Source organism: Notolepis coatsorum (assembly GCF_963971535.1).
Source record: "Notolepis coatsorum genome assembly, chromosome: 2".
Classification (NCBI taxonomy): Eukaryota; Metazoa; Chordata; class Actinopteri; order Aulopiformes; family Paralepididae; genus Notolepis; species Notolepis coatsorum.
Genome location: NC_140166.1, coordinates 64,060,999 through 64,082,840, shown reverse-complemented (window position 1 = coordinate 64,082,840; position 21,842 = coordinate 64,060,999). Strand labels below are relative to the sequence as shown.

The following is a 21,842-nucleotide window of genomic DNA, read 5'->3' as shown; positions in this document are numbered from 1 at the left end:
TGATGTTGAAATGCTGAGAATGATTCATCAGTAATATGATGTTGACCTGCTGAGATTAATCAGTAATATGATGTTGACATGCTGAGAATGATTCATCAGTAATATGATGTTGACATGCTGAGAATGATTCATCAGTAATATGATGTTGATTCATCAGTAATATGATGTTGACCTGCAGATATTCATCAGTAACATGATGTTGATTCATCAGTAATATGATGTTGATTCATCAGTAATATGATGTTGATCAGTAATATGATGTTGATTCATCAGTAATATGATGTTGAGCTGCGGAGATTCCTAAAAATTACTCAAACAAGAAAAAAAGGTAGAATAATCTGCTGAATCTGCTGCCTGGGATCTGATTGGTCCTGACTTCCTGATCTAACTAGCACACCTGAACAATATCACCTCATATATATAAATAAATATATATATATCATGACACAAGTTTACCAGGGTCACTGAACGCACCATAATAGTAGTGAAAACAATACAAATGCTATGTTCAGACTGCAGGCTAAAGTGGTCCAAACTTTTACACCCTATATTGATATTTGTTACAATTTCTTATGTCCATCTCATTTAAAACAAGATTAGATATTCCTTTATTGATCCCTGGCCTTAGGGGAAATTCTGGCCTCATAGCAGCATGGCGCATGGGAGCGGGGGAGGGGAGGTATGGGCAGGGTGATAGTAGAGAATGATTTAACATAATTTAGAATAATACATTATATACTATACTTTTACTTATAGTACAAAAAGAAAAAACTTGAGTCGCTTGACAGCAGTAAATACAACACACAACACTACATAACACAATATAACATAACTTTGTTTATCCGCATTACTCAATTCTATATTTCTCTGATTGATTGATTGATTGATTGAAAACTTTATTAACAGATTGCAGAATGGGTACAGTACAGTACAGCTCAATACATACAATTGTTAAGGGGATGCAGACCAGAGAAAGATTTTCGTCTTGTTTACAAGGAACTAAACACGTTTCGCAATTATGCCACATCAATGTGGAACGCCCTACCCAAAGCTGTAAAGGAATGTGAATCACTACCCACCTTCAAAGACACTCTCAAAAAACACCTACGGGAGACTGCAATTCGAAACTGGCCCCTACAAATGTCCTAACCCAGTTGTACAGTAAATGACCAAGTACTTTGTCAGTATTCCAATGTACAGTGTACAGTGTCCCCTACCCAACCCCCCCCCCCCCCCCCACTTCCAATGTACAGCCCCCCCCCCCCCACCCCACCTACCCAACCTCCTCCAATGTACAGTTTCTACGTCAAATGTATATACACTCTTTTTTTGGACACTTTTTGTATCACAAACAGTACTGTATTTGCAAATCTGGTATGTCATAAATGTATAGATGTAGCAGTACTGTCTATCTGTATGTTGTGTATGTCATATATGTTATGATGAATTGAAAATGGGGGACCCTGATGTAAACAAGACGAAAGTCTTTCTCTGGTCTGCATCCCCTTAACAATTGTATGTATTGAGCTGTACTGTACTGTACCATTCAGCTGTACTGTACTGTACCATTCTGCAATCTGTTAATAAAGTTTTCAATCAATCAATCAATCAATCAATCAATCAATCAAACAATCAATCAATCAATCAATCAATCAGAGAAATATAGAATTGAGTAATGCGGATAAACAAAGTTATGTTATATTGTGTTATGTAGTGTTGTGTGTTGTATTTACTGCTGTCAAGCGACTCAAGTTTTTTCTTTTTGTACTATAAGTAAAAGTATAGTATTCACCATCCAGGTATGGTGAAATTGATGTTTTAGTAACATTGATGAACATTCTAAAAGCAATTCTTAAAAAGATTCAATTTTAAAAACAATCTTAAATTGTATTTAACACTCTATTTTGTATTTTGTTTTGTTTTGTTTTTTTGTTTTCTGTTTCTTTGCTTGCATGTAATTTTAGCCATCTTAATTGTTAGTTTCATTGTGTATTGTGTGTTGAGTACTGACTTTTAATAATTATGTTTTGCAATAATTGTTTTTGTATGTTTTTTTGTGTGGACCCCAGGAAGACTAGCTGGTTGCCATGGCACCAGCTAATGGGGATCCGTAATCAAATAAAATAAAATCAATCTGTTAATAAACTTTTCAATCAATCAATCAATCAATACATCAGGGTCCCAAATTTTCATTTAATCATAACATATGACATACACGACATACAGATAGACAGTACTGCTACATACCATATTTGCAAATACAGTACTGTTTGTGATACAAAAAGAGTCCAGAAAAGAGAGTATATACATTTGACGTAGAAATTGTACATTGGAATATTGACAAAACCATACTTGGTCCTTTACTGTACATTCTAATGTGTATTTTTTAAGCTGCTTTTTAAATGGTGCAATATGTTTACTCATTTTGATCATGTATTCAGGTAATCTAATACTAAAGAAGAATGTGAAAAATCTGTTCCGAATCAAAACAAAGCTTGCAGTGTGAACGAGGCCCAAAAGAATGTTGGACGCGATTGGAGGAGAGGGAGGGTTCTGGGGGGGTCTCTGTGACCGCTGGTCCAATCCAGAGGGTTGTGGGAGGGTCTCTGTGACCGCTGGTCCAATCCAAAGCTTCAAAGCTTTTCCTCTTCGACCAATTCCGTCCAAGATAATCCGTTTTGCCGCGAAATGTGTGTGTGCGTGTAGGTGTGTGTGTGTGAGAGAGAGAGAGAGAGAGAGAGAGAGAGAGAGAGAGAGAGAGAGAGAGAGAGAGAGAGAGAGAGAGAGAGAGAGAGAGAGAGAGAGAGAGCAACACACCATCCATATCTGCAGCAGTGTACAGTATGTTGATCTAACACGACTGGATGATGATGATGTAAGTAAAATACTTGTGTTGTTGTTTGATTTATTATTTACCATCGCTGCTCGGTTCCTCGACCTAGATGCACCGTGAGGGCGGTGCTGCCACACTGTCTGCAGGACAACAACACTAAACAACACGCAGACAGCACTACATGATGCTATCTTGCTATGTGCTCTTCTCACCAACAACAACAACAACAACAACAACAACAACAACAACGTGGTGGGACCAACACGCAAACAACGTAGTTGGTGTTTCTTTCTGTTGTCGTGATGTTCGTTAAGAAAAGTAGTTAATAATAATAACAACCGCGTAGCTTCATGCTAACATTGTATTTGCACTTTTCGTTCACTAAGATCCCACTAAGAAGAAGAAGACTTTAATTCAAGTTTCAAGTTTCTTTATTAGTTGTCATACAGAAGTACAGAATGCTTTTTATATAAAATGCTTCTTTCTGTTTTGCTCCAGAGATTGTGCTAGATCATATAGATATAAAAATAAGTAAGGTAATTGGCATGCAGATTAATATAAACACACACATCCTCGCTGTAGCTGCTAGTGGAGCCAAGCTAGCCAAGGTAGATGTTTGAATACAACTATAACTACTTGTTGCAGGTAACTTCTATTCTATCTATTTATAGGACCATCTTATTATCACCTCACGGTGGCGCTGTGCCAGTTTGCTGTGACGTTGTTGTCACACGTGGTTAGTTAGGCTGAAGCTAGCTTAGCATGTCGGCTGCAGCCAGTTGTTTACCAAATGATACATTATGAGTTGAAAATGGGGGACCCTGATGTAAACAAGACGAAAGTCTTTCTCTGGTCTGCATCCCCTTAACAATTGTGTGTATTGAGCCGTACTGTATTGTACCCGTTCTGCAATCTGTTAATACAGTTTTCAATCAATCAATGTAGGCCCAGGGAAGACTCCGATGCTTTACAGCCTGTCAGTGGTCGTCTGTCTGTCTGTCTGTGTGTTTCAGGTACAGAGGTTCTGGCTACCTGTCTGTCTGTGTGTTTCAGGTACACAGGTTCTGGGTAGCTAGCTGTCTGTCTGTGTGTTTCAGGTACAGAGGTTCTGGGTAGCTGTCTGTCTTGTCTGTGTGTTTCAGGTACAGATGTTCTGGGTAGCTGTCTGTCTGTCTGTCTGTCTGTCTGTCTGTCTGTCTGTGTGTTTCAGGTACAGAGGTTCTGGGTAGCTGTCTGTCTGTCTGTCTGTGTGTTTCAGGTACAGATGTTCTGTGTAGCTAGCTATCTGTGTGTTTCAGTACCAGAGGTTCTGGGTAGCTGTCTGTCTGTCTGTGTGTTTCAGGTACAGATGTTCTGGGTAGCTGTCTGTCTGTCTGTCTGTCTGTCTGTGTGTTTCAGGTACAGAGGTTCTGGGTAGCTGTCTGTCTGTCTGTCTGTGTGTTTCAGGTACAGAGGTTCTGTGTAGCTGTCTGTCTGTCTGTCTGTGTGTTTCAGGTACAGAGGTTCTGTGTAGCTAGCTATCTGTGTGTTTCAGTACCAGAGGTTCTGGGTAGCTGTCTGTCTGTCTGTGTGTTTCAGGTACAGAGGTTCTGGGTAGCTAGCTGTCTGTCTGTGTGTTTCAGGTACAGAGGTTCTGGGTAGCTGTCTGTCTTGTCTGTGTGTTTCAGGTACAGAGGTTCTGGGTAGCTGTCTGTCTGTCTGTGTGTTTCAGTTAGAGGTTCTGGGTAGCTGTCTGTCTGTCTGTCTGTCTGTGTGTTTCAGGTACAGAGGTTCTGGGTAGCTGTCTGTCTGTGTGTTTCAGGTACAGAGGTTCTGGGTAGCTAGCTGTCTGTGTGTTTCAGGTACAGAGGTTCTGGGTAGCTGTCTGTCTGTCTGTGTGTTTCAGTTAGAGGTTCTGGGTAGCTGTCTGTCTGTCTGTCTGTCTGTGTGTTTCAGGTACAGAGGTTCTGGGTAGCTAGCTGTCTGTGTGTTTCAGGTACAGAGGTTCTGGGTAGCTGTCTGTCTGTGTGTTTCAGGTACAGAGGTTCTGGGTAGCTAGCTGTCTGTGTGTTTCAGGTACAGAGGTTCTGGGTAGCTAGCTGTCTGTGTGTTTCAGGTACAGAGGTTCTGGGTAGCTAGCTGTCTGTGTGTTTCAGTACCAGAGGTTCTGGGTAGCTAGCTGTCTGTGTGTTTCAGTACCAGAGGTTCTGGGTAGCTAGCTGTCTGTGTGTTTCAGTACCAGAGGTTCTGGGTAGCTAGCTGTCTGTGTGTTTCAGTACCAGAGGTTCTGGGTAGCTAGCTGTCTGTGTGTTTCAGTACCAGAGGTTCTGGGTAGCTAGCTGTCTGTGTGTTTCAGTACCAGAGGTTCTGGGTAGCTAGCTGTCTGTGTGTTTCAGGTACACAGGTTCTGGGTACTTAGCTGTGTTGTGTTTCCAGGCTGAGCCTGTGGTCTCATGGATCGTGGTGGAAGTGACCTGTCGCCCAGCCTGCCAGAGCCCGAGAAGCCGTGTCTGATCGTGGAGGACTCCCAGCCGGACAGTGGAGCGCTGGACGACGACCCGGACAGCAGCTACAGAACCCTGCTGGCCCAGAGCCTGTCCAGTCTCCAGCACAGTCCTCCTCACAGCCCGGTCCTGGTCAGTAAGGCTGTTTCCCCCGAAGCCTGTTTTTGGGATTCGAACTTCGTCAGGGTTTTTCGCGAACGGACGTTCGAACCTTCGTTTTTAATAATAATACATTTTTTATTTTTATTTTTTTATATTTATTTTATTTTACATTTTTAAACGTATATATATATATTTTTTTAATATCCTCAAACTAAATCCTCAATTTTAATAAAGTGATTAATCTGATTAAATTAGTATTTTTTTATTTTTATTAAATCAACTTTCCAGACCCAGCCCCAGGGAGAAGCCCCAGCCCAACTAAATAAATTAAATCAACTTTCTTTAATGAATATAACTCATCAGTTTTTTTTAATACTATAATATTAGTGTAGCCTAATCTTTATCTGCAACTGTGAAGAAAAACCCCATTGGTTTAAACAGAATGAATAGGGGAAAAAAATTTAAAAGATTTTTTTTATAAAAGTAACGAATGAAGGTTCGAACGTTTGGGCTCAGCCCTACTGGTCAGACTCATGTAGAAACAGAATGTTTTCAATGCCCATTTGTCCACCATGTTGGAAGAAACAGCGGTTGCTATTTGTTGATATGAGAAATATATAAACAGAAATGTAATAAATTGGTGTTACTTATTACTGGATCTTGTAAACAAATCACGGTGGAACAGTAATAGCTTTTGCAGTGCTTTCACCTGCTCTACCAGGTAAAAACATAAATTATGCATTTTATTTTGAAAGTGGTTACGATTGCTTACAGGCAGCCATGTTGGAAGAAAGAGAACTACACAAACATTCCGTGCAAGGCCTCTATTGTCTTACTTTCATAAATCTAGCTAACCTCGCATGGCAGAATACGTGAGAATCCATCAAGCTTCAAGTTGTGCGCTTGTACATGAACCACAGTGGCACAGGAATGATCTCATAACATCACGTCTTAATGATCTCATAACATCACGTCTTAATGATCTCATAACATCACATCTTAATGATCACATTATAAAATCATGTCTTAACTCAATCAGCGCGAGAGGGGTATGTGTAATGTGTGGTTAAAAGGCCAGCGTTCTAAAGTATAGGAATACGTGGCGGTGTTTGCAGGGATATAATTATATTATATATTATAGCTATGGATACAATACTATGGCCCATTTGACATCGCCTATCTATCGTTCAATATGAGAAAAATAAATAATTTTTTCATCCATACATTCCCGTTTTATATCGTGGTGAATATAAGTATGGTTTTAGAGCGCTTTAGGGTAATTCCTGGGAGGCTGGTAATAGCCCGCAACGTGTATTATACTAAATGCATTGGCGTTTCGTCCCTACACACGCTACAATAAAAAAAATCAAATGCATATGATAGGTATTATGTTTAGGGATGCCCCGATCACGTTTTTTGCCACCGATACCGATCACCGATCGTCGTGAGCCATATCGGCCGATACCGATCCGATACCGATTGTTTTTGATTAAAAAGAAATTAAAAATTATTTTATATAAAAAGTTTTTTTTTTTTTATAAAATATATATATTATATAATTAGACTTGTACTTGTATTATCTGCGAGACATCGCCACCACGCAACAAGTCAAAATGCTCGCTATCTGCAAACAGCTCCACTGTCTGTGTACTCTAGTAGCCTCCAGCTCCAAAAAGGATTCTCCGACGCTGCAGCTGGACCCCATTGGTAACGTTACGGTTATTTGGTCATTTTACATTCAGCAAGCCCTCAGCTCCAATACGCATTGAATCAATGTTATAAGACATTGATATCAAGAGCTATCTATAGCTACTGCTAGCCGGCTAGATGACGTTAAGACAGAACTTTAGTTCAATGGGACATTTCGTTTTGAACAGAGAACTAACGTCAGCTAACGCAAGCTAATGCAAGCTAACGGAGATATCAACATGGACTACTAGACTTCCTGGGGCATTTGTTGATATCCGGAGCTATCAGTAGCTAGCCGGCTAAATACCGTTAGACAATGCCTACTAAAAGTGAATAGTTGACTGGGTCATTTTGTTTAAACAGTAACGATAGCTAGGTAGCTAACGTTAGCTCAGGTCGAATGCAGAGGAGCCGCCTCCTCTGTTTACAAACTCTACACAGGGGCGGGCGGGGCTAGGGAGCAGCGGCAGTTTGCAGGTCCTGTGCGTCTGAGACAGACAGCGAATGAGAAGTCCACTTGATCAGTTTTTCCGCGATCGGCGAATATGAGTCATTATCGGAATTCCCCGATCGCATATTTATACTGATTATCGGCCGATACCGATCGCTGGCCGATCGATCGGGGCATCCCTAATTATGTTCCATCATGAATGCATGAAAGGGTGGGGAGGGGGGTCGTTTTTTGATGCTTTGATCGTCACCAACAATACGTTGCGGACTAACGTTACACACATACGCTCGGATCGCAATGAAGACATTCTTGGATCAACGCAAGATTGATATCATATAGCCTTTACCTTGACTAGGATGTACCCCAAAAAGAATATTCCAATTATCTGATCGCCATTCCAAGTATTGATGTCCATCGTGTCGCCAACATAATCCACCACACAACATCGGGAGTATTTGATTCTTCTCAATCCGAGCGTTATAACCGCTCGTCTTGCCCGGAGAAAAATAGCTGACCCGGACCCATATAATCGACGCACAGCCCAAGACACAAGGTTTCAAAGGGTGCTCGATACCGCTGCCTGGTAGGATGCGGCCGGTATTGCACTTTTGCGATCTCAGACTCATTGCCTATGATAACACCAGGCTCCCTGGATGGATAATGAATGAAAATATCGAATAAAAGAAATAACGATGAAAACCCGACTTTTCTCGGGTTTGGCGTTCAAGCGTCGGCGAGTTAACCCGACTTTACTCGGGTATGGCGTCCATTGAGTTAAGGATCACATCATAACATCACATCTTGATGATCACATTCTTTCATCAAATTCCATGTTATTGTATCAAAGATAAAAATTCTTTGTTTTGCTCTGTTTTCTTCCCTCCAGGAAGTGATCTCATCGCCAACAGGAAGTAGATGTTCTCAGACTGATAGCCAATCAGAGCAGCGCGGAGCAGGTTAGTGTTCAGGGTCAAGTTGCAGTAGACTAATAAGCACACAGCAGGCTTTGTCACGTACATTATTTATTCTACTTGGTTTAGTCAAGGGGCGGGCAGCGTCTATGCCAAATACAACGCAGTTCGGTTTCCGGGTTCCTCTGATTGGCCACGACACCCACGTGACCCCGCGCTAGCACGCCCCCTTATCCACGCCTGCCGCTACGCCGCGCCAAGCTCCTCTGTGTGTTGCAGCGCGCGGCAGAGCGGCAGAGGTCCCTGTGTGTTCTCAACTTCCTCAATTTATACGCATGGAAGTATTGACTACGCCGTAACAAATAATTAAAAAAATATACCGTTAACTGGAATATGTTGTTTCTTTACACATATGTTGGATTATGTAATTGGTTTGTCATGACAAACCAATAAAATTGCTACAGAGCTCTCATATTTTCTATGAGTGGCGACGACTTGACTTTCACTTTCGTATTTAGCTTTTGTCTTGTTTAATCAGCCGCTTCTAAAGTCGCTGTCGAAGCCTGTTTCCGCCTCAGCGTGCTAAAGTTCTGGTAAGTTTAAAGTGCTAAGTGCTTTATAATATTGTATTTTATAATATTGTCGCGCATCACGCCCAACGCCACTCTGAGTCAAGAGCTCTGTCATTGAAGTGGGTGGTGTTACCAACAGCGTTCACCCTGATGTACAACGCAGTAGCGATTTTATGACAAACCAATTACATAATCCAACATATGTGTAAAGAAACAACATATTCCAGTTAACGGTATATTTTTTTAATGATTCGTTACGGCGTAGTCAATACTTCCATGCGTATAAATTGAGGAAGTTGAGAACACACAGGGACCTCTGCCACGCGCTGCAACACACAGAGGAGCTTGGCGCGGCGTAGCGGCAGGCGTGGATAAGGGGGCGTGCTAGCACGGGGTCACGTGGGCATCGTGGCCAATCGGAGGAACCCGGAAACCGAACTGCGTTGTATTTGGCATAGACGCGGGCGGGCAGGGGGCGGAACAAGCAGGAGGCGGTGCGGGCAGGGGGCGGCGCGGGGAGAGCAGGGGGCGGGGCGGGCAGGTTGGATTAACATGAAGTGCTCTATCCCTACTAGACATAATGTAGATTCTACTGGAGAGGGTTTGTTGGGCTGTTCCTGCGGGATTAAAGCAACAATGTTGAGACAACTCCTTGGACTGTTGCCCAACAGAGTCGACCAAAATATTGACCTGTGTGTGTGACTTCCTAGTGGCAACCCAGGAAACTATAAAAGAAGGGTCGTCACGTCATAATACCAGCGTTCTATACCCAGGAAACTATAAAAGAAGGAAGGGTCATCGTCACGTCATAATACCAGCGTTCTATACCAAGGAAACTATAAAAGAAGGAAGGGTCTAGCATTCTGGGACCAGTTGGGCCCATTGTTGCTTGAGATGATTGAACACGCCATTGAACAGGGGGGATTCTCGGGAGATGTAAAGATGGCTTTAATTTCTTTACTACTCAAAAAGAACAAGGGCCCCAATGACTGAGTCTTCTCGGGGGCCGATCTAAAAATGTTTGCCAAAGTACCGGCGTCTACAGAAGTATATGACGGTGCTGGTACACAGTGATCAAACCGGATTTATTCGGGGTCGCTTAGCCGCAGATAACCGTAGAAGATTATTGCATGTAATTGACAACAGTAAGGACAATATAACTCCGGCCTACTGTTCTATCTCTGGATGCCCTGAAGGCTTTTGATAGACTAGAATGGACGGTGCTGGAGACTATGGGGTTTGGAAAGAAATTAGGGTCCCTAGGTCTTCTAGACAGGGTTGTCCTCAGAGCCCCGGACTATTCACGCTTTCCCTCTAACCATTAGCCCAATTTATAAGACAAACAGAAGAAATTGCCCCCATAACAATCAATGATACACCACACAAAATTCTATACCAAGGAAACTATAAAAGAAGGAAGAGTCGTCACGTCAGAATACCAGCGTTCTATACCCAGGAAACTATAAAAGAAGGAAGGGTCATCATGTCAGAATACCAAGGAAACTATAAAAGAAGGAATGGTCGCCATGTCAGATTACCAGCGTTCTATACCAAGGAAAAACTATAAAAGAAGGAAGGGTCATCACGTCAGAATACCAGTGTTCTATGCTCTGCTTGGTGTCAGACTTGGTGTCAGTTCTATTGGAGCCTGTATTAAAATATACATATATATATATATCTGAGGAAATATACATCAACCAATATATCACACGTCAGCTAGTTAACAAGGAAACACATTGCAGATGATTCTGAAATCTGAGGTGATAACCCGTTTTAAATAAACGAGGAGACGTTGATCCCATTCAACTCCGGTCAGTGTGTTCACAGTGCTACACACAGTGGCGTAGCGGAGGCCCCCGCTACCCCCGCGGTGCGGGGGGGCCCCGGAGCTTAGGGGGCCCCGCCCCCACTGTAGGCTATCCTCTTAGATTTCGTAACAAACAGGTCGCAGTGTGGCAGTGGGAGTATGGTTCTGTGGGGCTGCAGCTGGATGCATCTCGCGCAGAGGGCGGGGCCCCCCCTCCCTGCTATGTTGTAATTATTTGCTCACCTGTGATAGGGCTAGCCGGCTGACTAATGTTCATTGGCAGGCTGGGCAGCGTTGCCGTTCAAAACACAGCGGCAAGAAAAACAAGATGAGAGCGAAAGCCAAACAGGAGACGGCAAAGCTACGAAAAAGAACATCATTGTTTCAGCAGCCAGCAAAGGTATACTGACTCTAACGTTACTGAAGATGCATCGGCAGTAAGCTCCCCACCTCAACCCCCCGGTCAGCTCCGAGTCCAGGCAGACAGACAGCCCAGCCAGGCCCACAGCCACGCTACAGCCGCCGAGATAGGTTAGAAGAATAGAATGTTTTATTCGCCATAACCAGTATGCTACTACAGGTTACATGTATGGTTACATTGTTTGTGTCGCTCCGCAGAGCTGAGCGTGAAGGTGCTCCCATAGTCGAGCGGACTGTACGCGGACTGGGCAGTGGTCGTTGTTGTTATTATTATATCACTTATCTTAGCACCCCCGAGTGCTCCCACGGGCCGAATATTAAATTAAATTAGATTAAATCCACAGGTACCTCTCGGCGTGCCGAAGCTTTTCCTAAATCACTTCCATCATCGAAAACGAGGGGAAAAGGTCGGCTCGCGACCCTGAAGATTTCGCGTGATTTTAAAAACGCTGTATTAAGTGAGCCTATTATAGGATCCACGCGAGCTTTCTACCGTGGAAACATCTGGGTGTCCCGCAACTATTACTCATTCATATGTAGCCCCGAAAATGCTTAGAAAAGGAAAGCTGAAAGCGTGGAATAAACTCGCCGAAACGGAAAAGTGTCCCACGGGCGCGCCGTGATTCCGATCCGCGTGAAAATATTCACGGCCATAGAGGATACCGTGGGACACCTTTTTGCAACCGAATATGTGTCTCGAATTTGCTCCCACGCGGTGAAAAAAAAGGCTACATTTTCCCACTTTATTATTGATTTAGGGGAGTGGGCGGGGCCTCATGGTCTGCTCTGCGGGGGGGCCCCAACATATTGCGCAACGCCACTGGCTACACAGTGACCCTTCCTTCTTTTATAGTTCCTTGGTGGCTGTGTTGTTATTTCCTCTCAGGCGGTGAGGCCAGCTGCAGCACAGGAGCGCAGGAGGAGAGCCAGGTCATCGCTGTCTGCCCCACCCCCCGCAGCCAACCGCATTCAGCGAGCAGGTGCAGAAACCCTGTTGTTTTTCTGTCAATTTACCAAAATCCTCCTCCAGATTCCTGAACGTGTGAAACGGTCTCTTTTGCAGCTGGGTTCCCATGAATGAAAAACATCACTCATTCTTAAACGGCAAGCGTGTTCTCGTACACCTGAATTTGCATACAGACATGCCCTGCCAGCTCCTTATAAGGCGAAGGAGGCATGTGCAAAACAGCGAAAGGGTCTGCATTGCACCTGCACCATGCTGACCCATTCAACGGGTAGCGCGGAAGCGATTTGTGACTGATCTCAAAGAGATCAGAGATTAGATTCAAATTGTCGTTATACAGCACAAGTACAATACAACATCCAACATCCAACCAGAGTGCAAATGTAACAGTAAAGTGCAATAGTAACATACAGTTACTACAAAAACCCTTTGTTTTTCACTTTTGGTCAATGTTAGCATGGTGTTATTTACCGTCAAAGATGGAACAATTTCGGTCATTACAATTTACTCAAGCATAGTAACAGACACAATATTTCTGACACTGGGAATACATTCCCTGAGGTCCATAGATGTCCCTAGATACCAAGAACATGCAAATGGACCTTGTAGAGGTGGAGCAATCTTCCTTTTACTTGGGTATGTGTACATTTAGGTGAATTTTCAGAAAATATGGCTAGGGCTTAATTCATTGAGCGCCACGCTGTTTTTCCATCTTTAATCCCTGGCGCCATGCGTTATTGATCATTTTCACCACAATGTTTGCGGAGCTATCGTATATTCTATATTATAGCTAAGAGTTAACATTGTAAATTGTATATTACATAGTAGTGTATATAAGAACCAGTGGTAGCACTTTATAATAACACCCTGTTATAATACATTTATAAGGTATTTGTAGATAATGAACTAATCATGAACAAACCATTTATATACATTCATAAATGATTATTAAATCATTTATAACTATATTTGTATAACATTTACAGATTAATTCTACATTATTTATAACTCATTATCAACATTGTTTGTACTTGATTTGTTCATCATTAAATAATGTTGTTTAATGTGTAGTAACACATTTGTAGATGCTTTGAAAAATGGATATGAAAAAACGACTATAGTGTATCTCCATTTATTTTTCATGTTCAACAAATGATTTGTTAAGACATTCATAAAACATTTATAAATCATTTGCAGATGCTATCGTGGGGGCCAATCTAAAGTGAAGCCTATTCATCATTAACAAGTGTCTAATACAGTTAATTATTTGTTTACTTTTTCATCACATGTTACAAATGTTGTAGGCAGCTTTCGGATACACCCTTCTTTGTGACATCAAACAGTATAGGACTAAAGATAAATGCAATTTTATTAACATATAAAATACATGTACATGACATAGTGTAACATAGGGGGCACTAGGACCCAGGAGTACCCTGGCGGTATTGAAGAGTATCTAGAGAGGAAGTCCCACGCGAGCGAGACTTGACGTCACGTGTGTTGCCGTCTGTTTGAATGGAAGCACAAGTTATCCGTGCTGCGTCTATACTTTCGCTTTTCAGGTATGAGCAGGTTAAACACCTTTTTGTGTTGGTAAATCTATTCCATCATTTCCGACCTACAAACAACTCTTATATGTTGTGTAGACGTTCGTGTAGATGTGGTGGCCGCTAAACTTTACATTTGGTCCTAATGTGTGCTCAGTGTGCTCAGTGATAATGACACGACACAAATAATTATTACTCTTGTGTGTTGTGTCGTCATCATACTGAGCACACTGAGCACACATTAGGACCAAATGTAACGTTAGCGGCCACCACATCTACACGAACGTCTACACAACATATAAGAGTTGTTTGTAGGTCGGAAATGATGGAATAGATTTACCAACAAAAAAAGGTGTTTAACCTGCTCATACCTGAAAAGCGAAAGTATAGACGCAGCACGGATAACTTGTGCTTCCATTCAAACAGACGGCAACACACGTGACGTCAAGTCTCGCTCGCGTGAGACTTCCTCTCTAGATACTCTTCAATACCGCCAGGGTACTCCTGGGTCCTAGTGCCCCCCGATGTTACACTGTCATGTACATGTATTTTATATGTTAATAAAATTGCATTTATCTTTAGTCCTATACTGTTTGATGTCACAAAGAAGGGTGTATCCGAAAGCTGCCTACAACATTTGTAACATGTGATGAAAAAGTAAACAAATAATTAACTGTATTAGACACTTGTTAATGATGAATAGGCTTCACTTTAGATTGGCCCCCACGATAGCATCTGCAAATGATTTATAAATGTTTTATGAATATCTTAACAAATCATTTGTTGAACATGAAAAATAAATGGAGATACACTATAGTCGTTTTTTCATATCCATTTTTCAAAGCATCTACAAATGTGTTACTACACATTAAACAACATTATTTAATGATGAACAAATCAAGTACAAACAATGTTGATAATGAGTTATAAATAATGTAGAACTAATCTGTAAATGTTATACAAATATAGTTATAAATGATTTAATAATCATTTATGAATGTATATAAATGGTTTGTTCATGATTAGTTCATTATCTACAAATACCTTATAAATGTATTATAACAGGGTGTTATTATAAAGTGCTACCGAACCAGTTTCTCAGGAACCTAGCATGTCTTTTTTTACCATGCATATATTGTGTCTTATCTATTAAATTTTTTCTATGCCTATTTTATTCTATTTTATTATTGTATTTTGCACAATCAATGCGGGCATGACCACCCGCATTTCACTGTATGCCCTGGTATGTATGTGACAAATAAACCTCTTGATTCTTGATTCTTGATAGCTATGGAGACAATAGTATGGCTCATTTGACAGGCACTATTTATACACCAACATGGAAAAAACAGTGTATGTCTACATACCTTCGTTTGTGCCCTATCCCGTGCTAAAGATCGCCACGTTACTAATAATCCAGGCTGATTTCCTGGAACGGGAGTTATGACGTGTTATGTGCAAATGCGCAAATCGTTCGGGTTGCTCGCCTGAAACCTATATTATTTCAAAGGTAAACATAACCATATATGGAATGTTTCTATTCACAAAGCCACCAAGGGGGGGGGGGGGGGGGGGGGGGGGGGTCGTTTTCCGACGCTGGGGTGATTATGATGGGGTTCTGTAAAATAGACGTTACCTTTGTCAGCAGGTCCACCAAAACCCTGTCCACTCTTGTTCCAAGTGTCTTGGGTCAGAACAGGATCAATAAATATAACGTTAGTTGGCCCGTTAGCAGCGCCAGGGTAACGTTACATCCAGGTAACTACATCCAAACAGCCTGTTTGAAAATACTAGAATCCAACATAGTCTGGTGAAAACGCACCTTATGTTATGGATGGATCGTCACCATTTGTCCTCTTCATAATAATCTCCAATAGTTCGCTCTAGGCGATCGCCATTGCCGAACATTAGTTGGCTCTAGTCTGGGGTGCTCTCAACTCGGCGACAGATAATGTTACCTCCTCGGCCGGTTTGACTATAGCATTTTTATGATTTACCAGAAGTGCTGAGTCCAATGTAGTCCGGTGAAAACGCACCTTATCAAACCATAAGTGTGATAGTTTTGTCCTCTTCATAATAATCTCAAAGTCACGATCGCCATTGGTACCTCTCTACTCACTGCTGCTCCCTCTCGAGTGATCTCAACTGCGGCGTGGGCCCCACACTACACTAGCCCAGTTCAAAGGGTAGACGATACTGCCACCTACCAGGATTCGATCGTCATTTCAATTCTAATGTACTCAGAGGTCCCAGGAACACACACCAAGGTCCGCGTGACTGTTTAGAATAATAATAATCAAAAAAAGGAAAAACGAGAGAAATCTCGTTTTTGGCGTTCAATGAGTTAATGTGTTATTGATCTTGTAGGTGTGCATCAGAGAACATGGTTATGGAGCCTGGTTCCTCCACACACTGCTCTACGTCTGAAGGTAGGATATTATTATTATTATTATTATGATGATGAGTCTCCTTAGTATATTCAGATTCAGATAGTTTTATATACAATAAACAATAGACTGTCAGTGTCTGCGGTATGTGCAATAAAATACAATAAATCTTACTTACAACTAAGTATAAGTAAATAACAAGGTGGATGTGTTGTAGGGTGGGTGGGATCTGAAAAACACAGGAAGTGGAAGGTTTCAGGGGGAGGAGCTTCAGGGGGAGGAGCTTCAGGGGGAGGAGTTCAATCTTGCTTCTGTTTTAGTGAAAAAGGTATCAAGAATTGCATTAACAGACACCATGATCTGCAGGTAACAGACAGGTAACAGACACTAGAGCCATATGAAATCCGCGATCACGGAATCGCGGACGGAATCGCGGAATTGAGCAATAAAAATGGAATCAACTGTAAAATTTTTTTTTTTTTTTTTTTTTTTTTAATGTTGTGGGACTTGTACAGCACTTTGTTCAACTTTGTCAGTGCTGTAAAGTTTAAACCTTTTTAAATCTTAGACAAACAAAACACTTTGCTTTCATGAAATATTGTAAGCCATCATTTGAGGCTTTATAAAAGCAGCACAATGAACACAAATCTGTCAGTGCCGAGTCCGGCCTCATCTTAAATAACAAGCAGCATTGCTTGTTGTAGTTAACAAAGAGAGGCAGAGTTGATTTTGCAAAAAAATATATATATATCATTTATATTTTTATATTTTTTAATAATCAAATTTTATTTTCATATTCGAATCCCATGCCCATCGAACGAAGCTTCGAAGCTTCGAAGTATTTAAGACAGCCCTATTAAATGGACTGTTATATCTTATTAAATTGTGGACATTTATTCATTCCCACTTATTAGACACTATTTCTGATGGTAAAATGAGCGTACAAAGCAAAATACAGAATTCTGAAATATTAAAACGGAAAAAACGGAATTTGGGAAAAAATTAAATGGAATTTGGAAAAAAATAAAACGGATTTCATATGGCTCTAACAGACACCACGGCCCTCGAGCATCTCGCAAGGTGTGGATTAACACTGTTCTGTCTCGTGACCCCTCATGACCCCGCCTGTTTTTGAAGCTTCCTGGTTCGCTTGGAACCCGGTCAGAACTCCGACCACAGGACTCTGTGATTAAGCTAATTGCATTGTATCAACTACATTACTAGCAAGTATTCCATACAACTTTAATATCCCTAAAATCTGAACTATCCCTTTAATACAAGAGTCTGCGTGTGGGATTAGGGCGGGGCTAGCATCTCCGTGAGTGACGTGTGGCATTAGGGCGGGGCCAGCATCTCTGAGTGACGTGTGGCATTAGGGCAGGGCCAGCATCTCTGAGTGACATTCAATATCCTTCCTTCTGGAGGAACCTCCCAACTGGGGCTGGAGCTGTCTGAGAGCCAGGTCCTGGGAGGAGAGGAGGACGTGACTGACAGACAGCACAGCCAATCAGGTAACCATCTGAACTGTGTTCTGTCTGCATTCTGTTTCTGAACTGTGTTCTGTACTGTGTTCTGTTTCTGAACTGTTCTGTTTCTCAACTGTTCTGTTTCTGAACTGTGTTCTGTTTCTGAACTGTGTTCTGTTTCTGAACTGTTCTGTTTCTGAACTGTGTTCTGTTTCTGAACTGTTCTGTCTCTGAACTGTTCTGTTTCTGAACTGTGTTCTGTTTCTGACCTGTTCTGTTTCTGAACTGTGTTCTGTTTCTGAACTGTTCTGTTTCTGAACTGTTCTGTTTCTACACTGTGTTCTGTTTCTGTCTGCATTCTGGTTCTGAACTGTTGTGTTTCTGAACTGTGTTCTGTTTCTGAACTGTGTTCTGTTTCTGAACTGTTCTGTTTCTGAACTGTGTTCTGTTTCTGAACTGTGTTCTGTTTCTGAACTGTTCTGTTTCTGAACTGTGTTCTGTTTCTGAACTGTTCTGTCTCTGAACTGTTCTGTTTCTGAACTGTGTTCTGTTTCTGACCTGTTCTGTTTCTGAACTGTGTTCTGTTTCTGAACTGTTCTGTTTCTGAACTGTTCTGTTTCTACACTGTGTTCTGTTTCTGTCTGCATTCTGGTTCTGAACTGTTGTGTTTCTGAACTGTGTTCTGTTTCTGAACTGTTGCTTCTGAACTGTGTTCTGTTTCTGAACGGTTGTTTCTGAACTGTTGTGTTTCTGAACTGTTGTGTTTCTGAACTGTGTTGTGTTTCTGTCTGCAGCAGACATGAAGGCCAGCACTGGGACGGCAGCCATAAAAGAGCCAAACACAAAGAGGTACGTTGACTCAGGAAAGAATGGAACGCTAGTTTTAATTCTAATCATGCAGTCATCATTTCATCATTTAGTCCAGTGCTTCTCAAACCTTTTCTGTCAGGCCCCCCTTTGGCGGACCAAAATATTTTGGGCCCCCCCCCCCCTCGCCCCAACAAAATAGTCATGAAATGGGCCATGTTTAAATTGATTGAAATAACACCAATATCGTGACCTTTCAAATTGACAACACCTTCCCTCGCGAGAGCCACCTTGCCTCGCTGTGAAACAGCACTGCAGAATGGTCAGCTCCCATCTCCTCACACAGCGCAGAGAACAGGCGCGCTTTTAGGGGTCGGGTTTTGATGAAATTTACCATGTTTATAACTTCTGTCAAAACCTCATTCAGCTCAGGGCTAAGCGGTCTTGACGCTGGCGCCTCTCTGTGAATTTACAGTGCGTCCATTGCGCGTTTGGCGAGACCCCCTTGATGAGCGCCTGTAGCCCCCTCCTTTTCCCTGCCATGGCCTGCGCACCGTCAGAGCAAAAGCCCACACAGTTCTCCCATTTCAGTCCATGTTCTGTCAGGTAACTGTCAATAATTTTGAAGAGCTCATCAGCGCTCTGTTTTGACATATTTGCAAAACAGCAGATCTTCACTCACTGACTGGGAATTTACAAAGCGAACATAGGAAATAAGCAAACAGTCTTTATTGCTGTCAGTCTTTGACAAGGCAACACGCATGTCATCCTCAAGGCTCAACTTGGCCCTATATTTTGTTTTCAGAGCTGTCATGGATGAAAAGCCAGCTTCACACAGATATGTGGTGCTGAATGGTATCAACACCTTAACTGCTGCATCATGAGATACTTGGTACTCAGCACCACACTCTGAAACTAGCTCTCCAGGTGGTATCAGATGAGATTTCAATGAGTTCTTCCAAGAGTTTGGATGGAGATGTGTCAGGAAGCTTTGTCTCAATGTTGTCTGTAAAGTTTTTTTTTATCCAGAGTAACTTGGTGATCCTTTTCTGTGTTTTATTAAATAATGATTTTCAGATTTTGAGAAATGGTTAAACGTATCCAAATATGGTATTTTTATGGAGAACAGTGCAGCTGCAACAGATAGCACTTTAGTGATAATTTTCTGTAATCAAATATTTTTTTTTAATCTCAAGGCCCCCCCTGTCATGCCTCTGGGCCCCCCCTGGGGGGCGCCCCACACTTTGAGAAACACTGATTTAGTCAATGAAATCAACTATTCGATTAGTCGAGAAATTCTTTGACTATTAGTTGAAGAATTGTTTTAGTCAAGGAAACAGCCCTAGAATCTTTACAGAATAATTTAATTTAATTTCAAACCTTTATTTCAACTCAGACACTTGAGGTTACCCTCATTTACAGTGATGATGAGTTTACAAAACCTTTATTTTTATTTTATTTTTAAACTTTGACCAGTCACCTGGTTCTTTTTAGCGTTTATCGCTTTTTCTTCGCATTCATACTTGGTCAAGTTCGACCGACAGAAGCAGGCTGAAAGGGTTCAGATGGGGGGGAAAGACACTCTGGGAAAGGCACGGCTGCCGTCCGGGATTCGAACGCGCTCAGCCCCAGATCCGCGCGAGCGCGGTTGTCCACGGCGCTGAAATAGCACTCGCGGTACGTGGTGAGCTACTGGAGCTCCCCAACCTTTATTTTTTTAATCAAACCTTTATTTAACCAGGCAGGTCAATTAACCTCTTCCACCCCTGCAGTCCAGTACCGGACCGCAAATGACATCACGTCATAAATCATTCTCTAGACCAGGGGTGGCCAACCCGCGGCTCGCGAGCCGCATGCGGCTCTTTGCCCGTCAATGTGCGGCTCTTCCGTCCATAAAAATAAATAATTTTTTTTTTTTTTTTTACTTTTTTTATTTTTTTTTTACTTTTTTTTTTTATGTCACTCATTCCATAAGGACGTAGAATAAACATTTACAATTTTTTTTTAAATGGTCCATTTGCATGTTCTTGGTATCTGAATCTAGGGACATATATGGATCAGTGTCAGAAATAGTGTGTCTGTTACTAGGCTTGAGTAAATTGTAATGAACCAAAGGAGAATATCAATTCTATTTAAAAAAAAAATTATCTTTGACTGTAAATAACACCATGCTAAAATTGACCAGACCTGAAAAATCTAAGCAAATGAATAAAGGGAAGATGATTAAACAGAAGGTTTTGTAGATACAGTACTGAATTCTGCCATCTTTTTTATAATGTAAATTCACCATTTTTCATCATATTGCAACACCGTTTTTTGCAAGACGTTCACAGAAAGGTAGAGAAACTAACTGCGTTCTGTTTTATGGCAATAACGTTCAGGTTTGTGGGAGATAATCCCAAAAAATAAGAGAAATTAAAAAGTAAATCCAGAAGTCGGATGATTGACAGGGGCTGGTGTGAGCTGGGTAGGGTAGTTTTTCGAAATTTGAAAGCCCTGAGTCTCTTCCTACAAAAGACTACACTCACTTTTGGCTGTGCCACTTCCTCCTGTCAATATGCGCCGGTTTCCGACTCAATGCCCTGAGATTTCTATAATCTTATATTTCACTAATAACAGTTAAAATAATTGGTAAACAAACATAATGCTGAAAATATACACTTTTACTGTATATCTCGGGCTTAAGAGGTTAACCCTGTGAGGCCCAAATTAAAAAGAAATTAGCAACTTCAGAGGCCAGAGGGTGGGACATATAAACACATTTACTATCAAATAGCATTGTGAGGCTGAACAACAGGACCAATTGACTATACATGTGCTTAAAGGGGAACTATCTTATAAATGGCTTTTTTCAGTGTTTACCATTGTTTCTTAGCTATGTGGACTTATATTAATAGGATATATGTCTCTAATTCTCATATTGGCGAATTCTTCCAATTCTCCTCTCACAATATTCACCCTCACTGAACTGAGTCATCTGAAAATGTGCATATCTGTGATGTCAGAGATTTCTCAGCTGCATAATAATGTGGCAGTTGATGTGGCAGTTGGCACCAGGCCACACAGTGGTTGGAGCCCAGCCTCAAAACGGCTTAAGATCTTGAGGTAGAAAAATGCGGTTTTTAGTACTTGATTAGAAATACAAAACAATGCATTTTTTTTTGAAAAAAACCTAGGTGTTCCATAGACTCACAGGAATTGTGTAAAAGTGCCCAAATAGTGAAAGAAATAGTAAAATAGTTCCCCTTTAACATTTTTTAAATAAACATTGTTTTTTTAAATGGCTAAAAGTGATTTTGTAATTTTGCAACCGTGGGTCTCACAGGGTACTTTTAACCCTGTGAGGCCCAAATAAAAAAGACATTAGCAACTTCAGAGGCCAGAGGGTGAGACCTATAAACAC

General features: G+C 41.5%; 1 protein-coding gene across 1 annotated transcript in view; it reads left to right on the top strand.

Annotated features, from left to right (window-relative positions):
• Window positions 1–2,788: 2,788 nt before the first annotated feature.
• Window positions 2,789–21,842, top strand: part of tp53bp1 (tumor protein p53 binding protein, 1) — a 102,085-nt gene continuing 83,031 nt past the window's right edge. Inside the window, exons 1-7 of the mRNA XM_084308193.1 lie at window positions 2,789–2,875; window positions 5,249–5,448; window positions 8,445–8,514; window positions 12,155–12,248; window positions 16,147–16,208; window positions 17,591–17,677; window positions 18,427–18,481. Coding sequence (XP_084164319.1) covers window positions 5,266–5,448; window positions 8,445–8,514; window positions 12,155–12,248; window positions 16,147–16,208; window positions 17,591–17,677; window positions 18,427–18,481 — 551 coding nt within the window. The 5' untranslated portion in view covers window positions 2,789–2,875; window positions 5,249–5,265. The remainder of the gene's footprint in view (window positions 2,876–5,248; window positions 5,449–8,444; window positions 8,515–12,154; window positions 12,249–16,146; window positions 16,209–17,590; window positions 17,678–18,426; window positions 18,482–21,842) is intronic.